This window comes from Schistocerca serialis, unplaced genomic scaffold (assembly GCF_023864345.2).
Source record: "Schistocerca serialis cubense isolate TAMUIC-IGC-003099 unplaced genomic scaffold, iqSchSeri2.2 HiC_scaffold_897, whole genome shotgun sequence".
Taxonomy (NCBI): Eukaryota; Metazoa; Arthropoda; class Insecta; order Orthoptera; family Acrididae; genus Schistocerca; species Schistocerca serialis.
In genome coordinates this window covers 1501248-1514220 of record NW_026048515.1, presented here as the reverse complement: position 1 = coordinate 1514220, position 12973 = coordinate 1501248, and the positions used below count along the sequence as shown (strand labels likewise).

At 40.4% G+C, this 12973-nt stretch overlaps 1 protein-coding gene across 1 annotated transcript in view; it reads left to right on the top strand.

The window, feature by feature from the left end:
- Window positions 1–5026: 5026 nt before the first annotated feature.
- The window catches only part of LOC126452542 (coiled-coil domain-containing protein 85C-like), a 77134-nt gene continuing 69187 nt past the window's right edge, over window positions 5027–12973 (top strand). The window contains exon 1 of the mRNA XM_050091106.1: window positions 5027–6582. Coding sequence (XP_049947063.1) covers window positions 6058–6582 — 525 coding nt within the window. The 5' untranslated portion in view covers window positions 5027–6057. The remainder of the gene's footprint in view (window positions 6583–12973) is intronic.

Below are 12973 nucleotides of genomic sequence, written 5' to 3'. Positions count from 1 at the left end.
GTGCCAGGCCAGTTCATATCTGGCCTCAGATCTGTTGCCGCAGCCTGCTGTTCCAGTCATGTCGCCTCAACCGTCTCCCTAGCCATCACCACCTCATCATCACTGCTGATGTGTGCAGTCCCATCTCCTCCACACTGAGTCCTGCTTGCTGATGACGACACAGAGATGTTGATGGAACCTTCCTCCCCAGTGCTGTCATCGGGTGCCATGCGGCCCACCATCCTCAGGTGTGCTCACATCACTGCACATTCCACTCCTATGTTCTGGTGCCCGCCCAGCACATCGTCCCACCCCTGAGGTTGACAATGGCTGCTGCTGCTCCATATCCGATGGATGTGTGTCTCGTCAGATTGCAGGTATCTCTTCCATAGCCTGGGAGCCCTCTTTGGATTTCCACATTTGAAAATACTGATACTAGTGCATGTGAGTGTGAGTGTGCCAGGTGTAGTGTCTCTGTGCACGTGTACTAAAATCAACTGCCAACTGTGTCAGCATAGGTCACCAACTAGAGGCCACACGTAGGAATTGTGCACACGTCACGGACTCTGCCACACCATCTACCGGCAACTTGTTCCTATATTCGTGCAGAGCAGTGGTGACTGACGGTCGCTATGTTACTTTGGTTTGTACTACTCACATCAGTTGTTATGTGTATCGCTTATGTTGCATCTTCTGTATGATTCTTGTCTTGATACATGTGGAGTCACAAAAGGTTTATTTCCATTTTTGTTCAGAGGTTTATGAGTAAAGCCACATTTGTGCTACTTAGATTGGTTTTGTGTATTACTTGGTTACTGCACAGACAATATTAATAGTAACCTTAGACTTTGTACAGATGATGATGTTATTTGTAGTGAAGTACTGTCTGGAAAAAGTGCCCAAATATTCAGTCAGGTCTTTATAAAATTTCAGGATGTTGCACAGACTGTCAACTTGCTTTAAATGTTGAAAAATGTAAAACTGTGCCCTTACCAAGATGAAAAAAATGTTATGTCCTACAGCTATAGCATCAACAAATCAAACTTGATATCGGACAACACACATAAATACCTGAGTGTAACACTTTGTAGGGATATAATATGGAATGATCACATAGGCCCAGACATAGGTAATGCAGATGACAGTCTCTGGTTTATTGGTGAAATACTACAAATCACATGTGTAAGCCTTCCTGGAATGTAGCTCAAGTATGTTGGAATTGTACCAAATAGATCCGACAGAGAAGGGCAGCATGCACAGTCACAGATTTGTTTGACCCATGGGAAACGTTTCTGAGTGTCAGAGAGAATCTGAAGAAACTGAACTGGCAGACACAAGAAGGTTGATGCAAACTATCCTGAGAAAGCCTACATACATGGTTTCAAGAACTGGCTTTAAATTGTGAATCTAGGATTACATTACAACTCTGTCTGTATCACTCCCATACAGGTCCTGAGGATAAGATTAGATTGATTACAAGACACACAGAAAGAAATTTAAAGTCATTCTTCCTGTGTTGCATATATGAATGTAATTGGAAGAAGCCATAATAACTGGTTCATTGGGAAGTATCCTCTGCTAGGCACTTATCAGTGTTTCACCGAGTATGGATATAGGTGTGGAAAACATCATACAAGAGAGAAATAATCATACTTTCAAATAGCCATGGGAAGGTACTTGCTAGTAATATATGAAATAAAAATGCAAAATTGAAAGCAAGCAGAATCGCAAAACTGTGAGCTCAATATACTGAAGGACTGTAAAAATTTACTCAGTCAAGGATGCAAATGTGTAATAATGGCAGGCTAATATGATGTTTCCAGAATGAGATTTTCACTCTGCAGCGGAGTGTGCACTGATATGAAACTTCCTGGCAGATTAAAACTGTGCGCCCGACCGAGACTTGAACTCGGGACCTTTGCCTTTCACGGGCAAGTGCTCTACCATCTGAGCTACTGAAGCACAACTCACGCCCGGTCCTCACAGCTTGACTTCTGCCAGTATCTCCTCTCCTACCTTCCAAACTTTACAGAAGCTCTCCTGCGAACCTTGCAGAACTAGCAGTCCTGAAAGAAAGGATACTGCAGAGACATGGCTTAGCCACAGCCTGGGGGATGTTTCCAGAATGAGATTTTCACTCTGCAGCGGAGTGTGCGCTGATATGAAACTTCCTGGAAGATTAAAACTGTGCGCCCGACCGAGACTCGAACTCGGGACCTTTGCCTTTCGTGGGCAAGTGCTCTACCATCTGAGATACCGAAGCACGACTCACGCCCGGTCCTCACAGCTTTACTTCTGCCAGTATCTCGTCTCCTACCTTCCAGAGCACTTGCCCGCGAAAGGCAAAGGTCCCGAGTTCGAGTCTTGGTCGGGCACACAGTTTTAATCTGCCAGGAAGTTTAATATGATGTTTACCACAACTGAAGTGTACAAGCTGTAAGAGTGCTACTAGATACACTGCAGGGAAACCCAGAAGTGAACTTTTCATCATAAGCACTCCACTAAAACATGATCTAATGTAAAGGTCGTGTGTCCGTTACAACTAATAGGAAATTGAAGAAAGTATGTTGTAGTGTGCAAACAGCTATGTTCATACAAGTAATGTCTTTAGTGAGGTATTACCTTACAAAGTGTGAGCTACATTGGAATCAGAGAGGAAAAAGATATATGTTTGAAAAAGTCTTAAAAGTAATTTGTGAAAATACTATTAAATAGTCCCAAGCAATACAGCTGCAAACATCCATCAACCCTAATTTCTTTTTCAGTTGGTGAAATGGATTTCACTCTAGAAAAAAACAGCACAGTTAGCTTCAGCAGCACCAGGGACAGAGAAATCATACAGTTAAAAATGGCCATAGGAAAACAAATGAGCAACAACATCATTAGAAATATCAGCATCCACACCAACGTATGAGAAAACTATCTACTGTTGTGGAGAGAAGTGCATCTGCAGAGGAAATGAATTTAGTACCATCAGTGGAAGGGGGGATAACTACAGTAGCATTAGATGCACCAGCAGTTCTGGAAACATGGAGGTCATATCCTGTGCAGCATCTAAACCAGTAGTATTAGAACGAGACACAGAAGAAACTGCAGCTGAGCTGAAAACAGAGGAGTCTGAGCTTCCTGAACACTTGAACGTTGTTTTATTGGCCAGAGAGAAGAAGAAACTCCCAGGATAAGTGCACTTCCCTTGTAGGATGTCTCTGAAACATGTAGGATCAAACATTTTGAATTTCAGGAACAGAATTAATGGAACAGAAAATCAATTGACTGTACTATGTGCATACAAATCACCTTCCAGTACATTAACCCAAGTTGTGGATATGGCCTGCAACTTTAAGGACAATGTTATTTTGTATGAGGATATCAATAAAGACACAGGTGTCAACAGTGAACCTAGTAGCATTTTTCTGAACTTCCTACATAGTATCTGCACTACATCATTTGTACAATACTGTAAGTAATATACATACAAGGTATGCAGTATTACATTCAGGGTTTCAAGAAAAACAACAATACTGTAGACAATATCCATACAAGCTATATAATATTACTTATATTAGCATACAATATTACATCATTTATAATGCAACACATCTTTTGCAAAACTTATAGCTCTAGAAATCCATTGAAATTAAATAAAGTATGGATTATGAGCAATTATTTCAGCTTCCTCTTGAGTACAGAAGGTTTGTCAATGACCTTTTTTTATATTCAGTGGGAGCTTACTGTAAATTTTTTTCCAAGTTTGGATACTTCCTTTTTGTACTATATTGAGAGTTGACGTCTCTTTCTGAAGTCTTTGGTTCCGCCTTGTGTCATGATTGTGAGTATCACAGTTAATTTGCAAAACTTTTCTGTCATTGATTACAGATACCATCAGTGAGTAGATGTGCTGACTTGTGAGGGTCAGTATTGGTACAGTCTTGAACAAGTGCCTACAAAATGTCAGATTTGTAACACCACTGATCAGCCTCACAGCTTGCTTTGTTGCTTAAAAACTTGTTTCCATTTTTGCAGCATTTCCCCAGAATATTACCCCATATGAGGTCAAAGAGTGGATATCTCTGAAAGACAATGACACTATTATTTCCTTGTCAACATAGGGTGAGGTAGCTCTTGGTGCAAGGCCTGCTGAGCTTCGTTTCTTGAACAGGTGGTCCATATGTTCATTCCATCTTAAATTATTATGCACTCATATGTCTAGGAATCTTATATCTGAAGTTTCATTTATTGTCTGATCATGGATATCTATTTAAAGAGTTTGTAGCTTGTTATTTGCTTTTTTGAAACTGCATGAAATTTGTTGAGCAGACGTTTAATGACATGCTATTTGCTTTGAACCATTTATATGCTTGCTGTGTTAATGTTCCTCTTGTATCACCAGCAGACATTATTATGTTTGCCACAAAACTCTTCTGCACCCCAGTGCATACAGTTTTCTGTCACCAGTTATAGCACATATGGTACCTTTATCCGTTAGCATGCACAATCTTCCTCCATTACTCATCAGCGTTCTGCACATCCCATGATATACTCTGATGATACAGGTACTGCAGTTCACAATCACACTATCATGGTTTCAGTTTGTAATCCCTTATAGGTATACTGGACATGATCTGTGAGCAGGTGTTTTGTGGATGACACTTCATATCTTTAAGGGCAACATGGTGATGTCACCTGTTGCTGTGCAGTAAAGCTCTCAGACGGGTAGCAATACCATTTTGAGTGCTTCCTGGTACATTTGCCATAAGGGATATTTGGTACGTGAAAAAGTTTGTCATTTTTTAATACTTCACCTTGAGCTTACGTGTTCAAGCGGAACTTTACGGACTTGTGTCTTCCCATCCTCAGCACATGAAGCAGCTCTCACTTTATTTAGCACCATTTCAGGTTCCAGTTGTTCATTGTGTAGCTGTTCAGTGCAGCATACTTTTTTTATTTTAGTGGGAGTATGCGGTTAAATACTCCTTTTACGTAGACAAAATTTTTAAATTGACCGCCCGACATTCCTGCGGAGATTCTAGGTAAAGGCCACCAGGTGGCTCAGTTGGGCGCGTTACGAACGCAGTGATTGAGAGTGAAGCTGAAATGTAGTGTGTGAGTGGAAAATGTGGCTTCAAGAATTCAGGTTGACTTTATTTCCCAGTGTATGTGTATTTCCATTGAAGTGTAACGAACATCAAGTTCCATGCATCTGTATAATATCGGGATATGCGGCCGTGAAGACGTCGTGAGATAGCATAATGACGCTGGCTGCAATAATTGTGAACGGCGCAGGTAGAAACTAGAAATTGACAACTGGCGCCAGTTCATCGTGTCGCTTGTGCTACTTTTCGATGTGACCCAATTTTTGACGTAGCTTCAGTTGCCAGTGACGTATGGCAATGATATCTTGTTGTGACAGAAGTTATAAACGGTAAGCAGATGTACGATGTGTTGCCGTGTCTAAGCAATTTTGCGGAAAATGCGTATGAAATCTGATCGTCCCAATTTGTGTGTTACTTCGCCCAGAGACTCCCACATCGACCAGGAATGGTGACTGTTTGTGTTGGAGAATATAAAGTTTTTCTGTGAACTGGTGTTAACTTCAGATTGATTCTCCGTAGGAGTAATGAGACTGAATACAGGAGAGATGCTAAACAATGTGAATGGACGTATACGTTTGTGACGCTGATATGCATCATTGCAGCTCACGGTTTCGTGTTTTCCAAGTGACAGAAGTTGGAAGGTGTTTATAGGTAACAGTGGACACATGTTGTTGTTTGGTTGTACTTACTTTTCTAGTTGCCTCTTTCCACAATTTTTCGGTGTTCTCACCAAATTTACGGAAGTGAGGACTGTAAACTACGCTGAAGAATAGTCTCTTACATGTTGTGCCATACGTCGACGATAGTTTTCATCATGACCACGGTTAACTCTGTCAACAAGCGCCCAGTGCGTGCGAAAGGGAGGTAAAAGAAACATAAGAAATTGATGAAGACCTGTTTGTGTGTATTAGGAAAAAATGCAGGCTACACAGGTCAGAGCAGCACCAAAATGACCTGCACAGCGACGTGAAAGACGCCTGTCTTCATGTGTACCATGTCTGGCAAGGTGAAAGGATACCCGGGCAAGTCAGTGGCTGAGCAGGTGGCTGCCCCTCCCCCCCCACGCTATCAGCCACCCCCACAAGCTCCGGGTGCAGGTATTCTGAAGCAGCAGCCACAACCACCCCCGTACATACCACCTAAAGACGCAAAGCTGTACCCTGCCTCTGTGGAGGCAGCGGCGGCAGCAGCAGCCAAACAGCATCAGCAACAGTACCTCACACCTGACCCGGTGCAGGCTCGCTACTACGGGCAAGCTGTGGTGGACAGCTACCACGTGCAGGCACAGTATCCGCCACCACAAGCGACCAACCGCCGTCCTCCTACTGTCCAGCAAACTGCTGCAGCAGCGCACCCTGGACAGCTTGCAGGTGCCCCCGAAATGCTGAAATTTGTACGGAAGATGCCTGGGGCTCCAGTTGCACCGACGCAAACGGTTCCACCTTCTACTGCTGCTGCGATTGGTGTACCTGAAGCTCAACCGACCCCATCTCAAGCATTAGCAGAGCAGGTGAGCAGGAAACTACACAAGTATTAGAATAATTGTGTACAGTATGTTACATTGCCCAGTTAAATGTGTTCTCAGTTAACACAATTTACTGTAACTCTAAATATTCCAAATTCCCAAAAATACTCACTAAACAATTTATGGAGAACCTAGGTTTTAAAATGACATGGTAAAGAAAGAGATATGGTTCAAGTTAACATGTTTCACATATTGCAGAAATGTGAAGCAATATTGTTGACCCTTGTCTGACCCAGTAAACAACTTCTAATAAACTTGGGTCATATCGTTAGAAGTTGTCATCTTACTGCAAACCGTGTAAATTGTCATCACTAGATTGAAACAAACAACACAGAAGTGCTTCTCAATCTATATTATACTCCGCAAACCACCGTAAGGTGCATGGCAGAGGTACATATTATTGTACCAGTTAGCCTACTTGGGTTTCAACCTGTACCATTCACATATGGAGCGCGGGAAGAATGATTCTCTGGACGCCTCCTTGCGTGCAGTAATTATTCTAATCTTATCATTTCACGATCCCTATGTGAGTAATAGGTAGAGCAATGTAGTATATTCCTAAAGTAATCATTTAAAGCCGGTTCTTTAAACTTTGTTAATAGACGTTCTCAGGATAGTTTACATCTATCTTCAAGAATCTTCCAGTTCATTTCCTTCAGTATCTCTGTGACCCTCTAGCATGGATTAAACAAACCTGTGACCATTCATGCTTCCCTTCTCAGTATAAGTTCAATATCCCTGGTTAGTCTTATCTGGTATGGGTCTCTCACAGTCGACCATTATTCTAGAACCAGTTGCACGAGTGATTTGTAAGCAATCTTCTTTGTAGCCTAGATTGATTGCACTTCACTAATATTCTGCTGATAAACCAAAGTCTACCTCTTGCTTTACCCTGAACTGAACCTATGTGATCATTCCATTTCATAACCCTACAAATTGTTACACACAGGTATTTCTATGAGTAGGTCATTTCCAACAGCGACTCATTGATATTATAGTCATAGGCTACTACATGTTTTCATTTTGAGAAGTGCAAAATTTTGCTTTCCAGAACTTTTAAAGCAACTTGACAACCACTGCACCACTTTGAAACCTTATCAAGATCTGACTTAATATTTTTGCAGCTTCTTTCAGATAGTACTACATCACCTGCAAAAAGCCTGAATTTACTATTTATATTGTCTACAAGGTCATTAATATACAACATAGCAAGGGTCCCAACGGGACACACCTGAAGTTACTTCTACATCTGATGATGGCTCTCCATCCAAGATAACATGTTGTGCCCCCCTACCAAAAAGTCCTCAATCCAGTCGCAAGTTTCACTAGATAGCCCATATGATCATACTTTTTACAATAAGTGTAGGTGTGTTACTAAGTCAGATGCTTTTCGTAAATCAAGAATAGCCTACAGCATTTACCTAATTGCCTTGATCCAAAGCTTTCAGTATGTCATGTGAGAAAAGTGCAGGTTGGGTTTCACATGTTCGATGTTTTTGAAATCCATGCTGGTTGGCATTGAGGTGGTCATTCTCTTCAAGATTCCTCATTGTGTTTGAGCTTAGAATATTCAGTACCAATTCATAAACCATTTAATGGTGATTCCATGCTTACATTTATTGTACCTTTTCACAGTGACTAGTGTTTTGTCTGTAAATGACTTCATAATATACAGTATCAAACAGATTACATTGTATAACAAATGTTAATTTTGTATCCATTCAGACAGTGTCAAAATTTCAGTTTGCATATGATGAGTCCCACTTAAATTTTGGTTGTTTTTGAATACTGTTAACATAGTGTGGGAGGTGTAAGTTAAGTTGATTGGTCATGGTTCGCATGAGAGTTGGAAGAGCTAACAGTTGTAAATACAAAATAAAGGTGTTAACAAATTGATCTATGGCATAGCCCAAGGGCTCTGTATTTAATGCAGCTTTATTATAGACAACAAAAACTGTGCAGTTAATTCAGGAATGTGGTTTTATGTAGGCCTAATAGACAAACATCCAGTTAGTATTTTGACTATATTATGCACACTATCACATATCAATAATTGAAACTTTTGCGCATGTAGAGATAAAACATAGCACTGATAACTATGTGCATACTCAGGAATCACTTTGAAGTGCATGGAAGAGGGTTCTTACCATGACCCCACATGTTAGGGTTTCTTCCCGTACCAGTTGACTGTAGTTTCCCAGTATCCTGCCAATGAACTGAAGTTGTTTGTGAGCCTTGCCTACGACTGAACCTATGTGATCATTCCCATTCATATACCTGCAAGCTGTTACACCAAGATATTTGTACATTTTGACTTACTATTCCAAATGTGACTCATTGTGCCGTAATTATAGGATATTATGTGTTTGTCGTGTTGTGAAGAATACAGTTTAACATTTGTGAATGTTTAAAAAAATTGATAGTCTTTGTGCCACTTGGAAATCTAAGTTTGCTCTGGATAATTATGCAACTTTTTTTTAATTAGTAGATAGGCCCTACTTAATTAGCTTAGGTGCATTATCTGCAAAAAGTATTAGGTTACTATAGGTGTGATTTTATCTGCCTGTTCAGTAATACACACTTTCCCGGCGCACACCTGAATTTACTTCTATTATTGTCAATGACTCCACATGCATGTTAGCTTGCTACAACTAGTGTCATCCTTACCAAGAAATTCGCCGGCCGAGCGGTTCTAGGCGCTTCAGTCTGGAACTGCGCGACTGCTACGGTCGCAGGTTCGAATCCTGCCTCGGGCATGGATGTGTGTGATGTCCTTAGGTTAGTTAGGTTTAAGTAGTTCTAAGTTCTAGGGGACTGATGACCTCAGATGTTAAGTCCCATAGTGGTCAGAGCCATTTTGAACCAGGAAATTCCCAGTCAAGTCACAATTTTTGTTTGATGCCTCATATAATCATTCTTCTAGCCCCTTAGATCCTAGTATCAAATCAGGTGTTTGTGATGGCTATATTCTTGCTCCATCTCTGCTTATCCAGCTGTAGGTGAATATTCGAATTAAGGACCAGTCCAGAAATTGCTCCAGCACTCCAACGTAAATGTTTCGTACAGTTGTCTCTTATGAAAAATGGAGCATCGATAAACTGTAGTCTTTGTGAATCCAAGATACAAAATCACTTATGGTGTATTTCTTTGCCATTCAGTGGTAGCATGAGGTGGCTAGTAACGTTTGTTAACTTTTCCACAGATGTGGAATGTGTCCACAGATGTGGAATGTGGCCTCTTCAGAAAACAAAGTGTGGTCCATGTGATGTTCATTGTGTGCAGCTTCTATCAAATCATAACACACAGCTTGACAAGTTGCGTAATCTTCGTGGTCTGATTTGTGAAGCACCTGAGTATAGAGTGCTCTTTTCTTTAATGTAAGTGGAAAACTTTTGAAACCATTGATTTTGGAATTACAGACCCATTGATTAAATGGTGAATTATGTATTTTTACTTCCTTCGGTTGCTTCTCTGATTTGCTGAATAGTCTCTCATTGTATAGGAACTCTCCCGCTGCATGCGCATGATTCGTCGACAGGTTTTGCAGCTCTTTGGAACTTATTGGCAAGTAACCAGACGTTTGCTCTTGTTGCTGGATTTTGAAATTTCTGAGTGAACTGTTGCACCTCCAGATAAGATAAACCAGGCAATCATGTACTAATAGCCACACGTTCTTAGATCAAACACTTTTTTCATTCCCCTTGATTATTCTGGAAAAAAAGAAAAACAATGATTGGCATGTGTTAGTACAGAAATGGTTTATTATTATGGATTATATAAATGCATCCAGTATTTCTTTGAAATGGAACAAGACTTTATGACCATGCTGTAAAATTTATTTGAAAACTTCTGGTGCTTCCAGCTCTCTTCCAGATATGCAACCTTGTTTCATGGTTCTTAAACAGAGTGTTAACAGTGATTAAATTGTGTTGTGTGCAAAATCCCATTTCATTGCTTTCTGCCAATCCATAGAAATCTACTGTTCTTCTCTTATTTTATTTCTAGTAGGGGCCTACTGATTTCAGGTCCTCTAACATGATTAAATTTTTTCTTCCTTAAATATCTGAAAAACTACTTTTACCTCATAAATTGTTTCAATCTTTTATCTTCTGTAGAGCTAGTAGGCATATAAGTTTGTAGTACATTTGTCGGTGGTTAACTTCCTTTCTTAGCTACAGTAAAAGCCATTCATACTGGCTTACCCACAGTCCTGTTTCCTTATTCGTTGTTAGACCAACTCCTGCTTTATCCCTGTTTGATTTTGTACTGATAACCCTGTACTGACTTGTCAGTATGTCCTGTTTTTTTTTTTCTGTCATGCACTTCAGTAATTTCCACTGTATCTAACATCAGTCTGTCCATGTACCATTTATCTGGCCTCTCCACTAAAACGTGCTCATTTTTGAACACCTACAATAAGACTACCTGTATTATTGAGGCACGAGTCGGGCAGGCTTCTTCTGCACACCTGCCCCAAGATAAATTTTTAAATGGTATGTTTTGAGGTGTGACACAGCTACCTCTATATTTGTAGCACCATTTGTTCTGTTTCTTTATTCTTTTTTTGGCAGTAGTTTGTGATGACAGACTGATCTGTACAATAGTCGGAGGCTATAGGATGGTTGTATATAAGGCATTTTGGATTTTGATAAGTTGAAACACATTCTGATGACATTATGGGTCCAAGCAGGTGCTTGCTATCTGCAGGTTCAATATTTCCATAAGCCTACTCAAATCTGTCACACATGTGGCTTAACTGTCCAAATAGTAACTTGAAATTAGCTATGATACATCAAGATGACATCTGCTCATTGTGTTAGGCCTATATCTTACCTCAAAGATTCAATAATGTTCTAATTACAGCATTTTTATTGTAAACATACAGAAGAAAACTGAAATCATGTATGCATGATTTAGCAGGTTTCTTTTCTCTTTCACAATTTCTATGTGCAGCAACAAATATGATACTACATTAGGTGTATTTTGAAGATCCTATGACCCAACTCAACAATGTGTTGAAAGAATTGTGAAATGTACATTTAATTTAATTTAAATACAGTGCAATGAAATGATTTAACGTTACAAATGTGTATAGTATTAAAGTGCCATTTCAGACTACAAAATAAATTAAAATATTAAGTCGAAGGCTTTCTGTGATGATGATCTTCAACTTACTAGGAATTGCCCAACAGAAAGTTTTTAATTCACTCTTAAACTCAATCACATTATCTACATGACATTTAGTATGGTCTGGCAGGTTGTTGAATATACATCCCTTCATCTCTATCTTCAAAACACATCATATTCCCACGACTCTCTCTTTAGTTGTGTGGAACCAGCAGCTGACACAGCCCCTTTTGTTCCTGTTGTACCTCACAGCAGGTGCTGACAACATTGCTCCATGAAACATGTAAGCAAGCCACTGGCCTCAATCTAGACTTTTACCCATTGTGTATCCATAAATCTGATTCCTTTATGTACTAATGCTAATAACATAAAATGGATATGACACATTGGATGAGTGTAATAACTCCAGTAGCTTACTTAATAAATGTACCATATGTTCCATAGGCTATACCCACAACAAGAATTTCAACTTTGAAAAAACTATGCATGTGTGCTTGAAGCTGACTTACTTTACCACACTTCTTCAATCTTGACTGTTGCTGGAGGCCAGCAGCGAGATGCCACCAAGAAAGCACAATCCTGGACACTCACCCATGGCTTCCAGTTTGCCACTGCAAAGACACATGCGTTGTGTACTTCTGCTGGGATTGAACTGTTCATCAACATCCAGACCTTTACCTTTGTAATGAACTGCTCAGTGTAGTAGTCATATTGTTTTTGAGACTTGCATTTAATGCTCGGTTGTCATGGCTATTACATTTTCAGCAGTTTAAAAACACATGCCAGTTGAAACTCAAGACACATGGCTGTCTCAGTCAAATCTCATGAGGTGCAGACAAATCCACCCTCATGCATCTGTACAAAGCACTAGTCCTATCCCAACTAGATATTACTGGTGTCTGGCTTCTGGATCTGAGGTCCCTTGGACGTTACAGACACTGGACTCGGTTCACCACTATAGGGTACAGCTTGCAACTGACATCTTTTGGATGAGCTCTGTGATCAGCTTTCTGGTAGAGGCTGTCATTCATCCTTTGCGGATCCACCAGTTGCCAATAAATTATTCAATATATGTCCTCAGTGACCTTGAATGCTCGTATCGCCCTGTCCTTTTCCCTGACTGGGGGTTCACCTACCACAAGAGCAACCCAGTTCTGTTATTCCATGGTACTTGGAGCTATATTGTATTCCCGTGGACCCCCAAGTCTGTAGGTATACTGGGAAACTGTGCAGACAGGTTAGTGAAGAA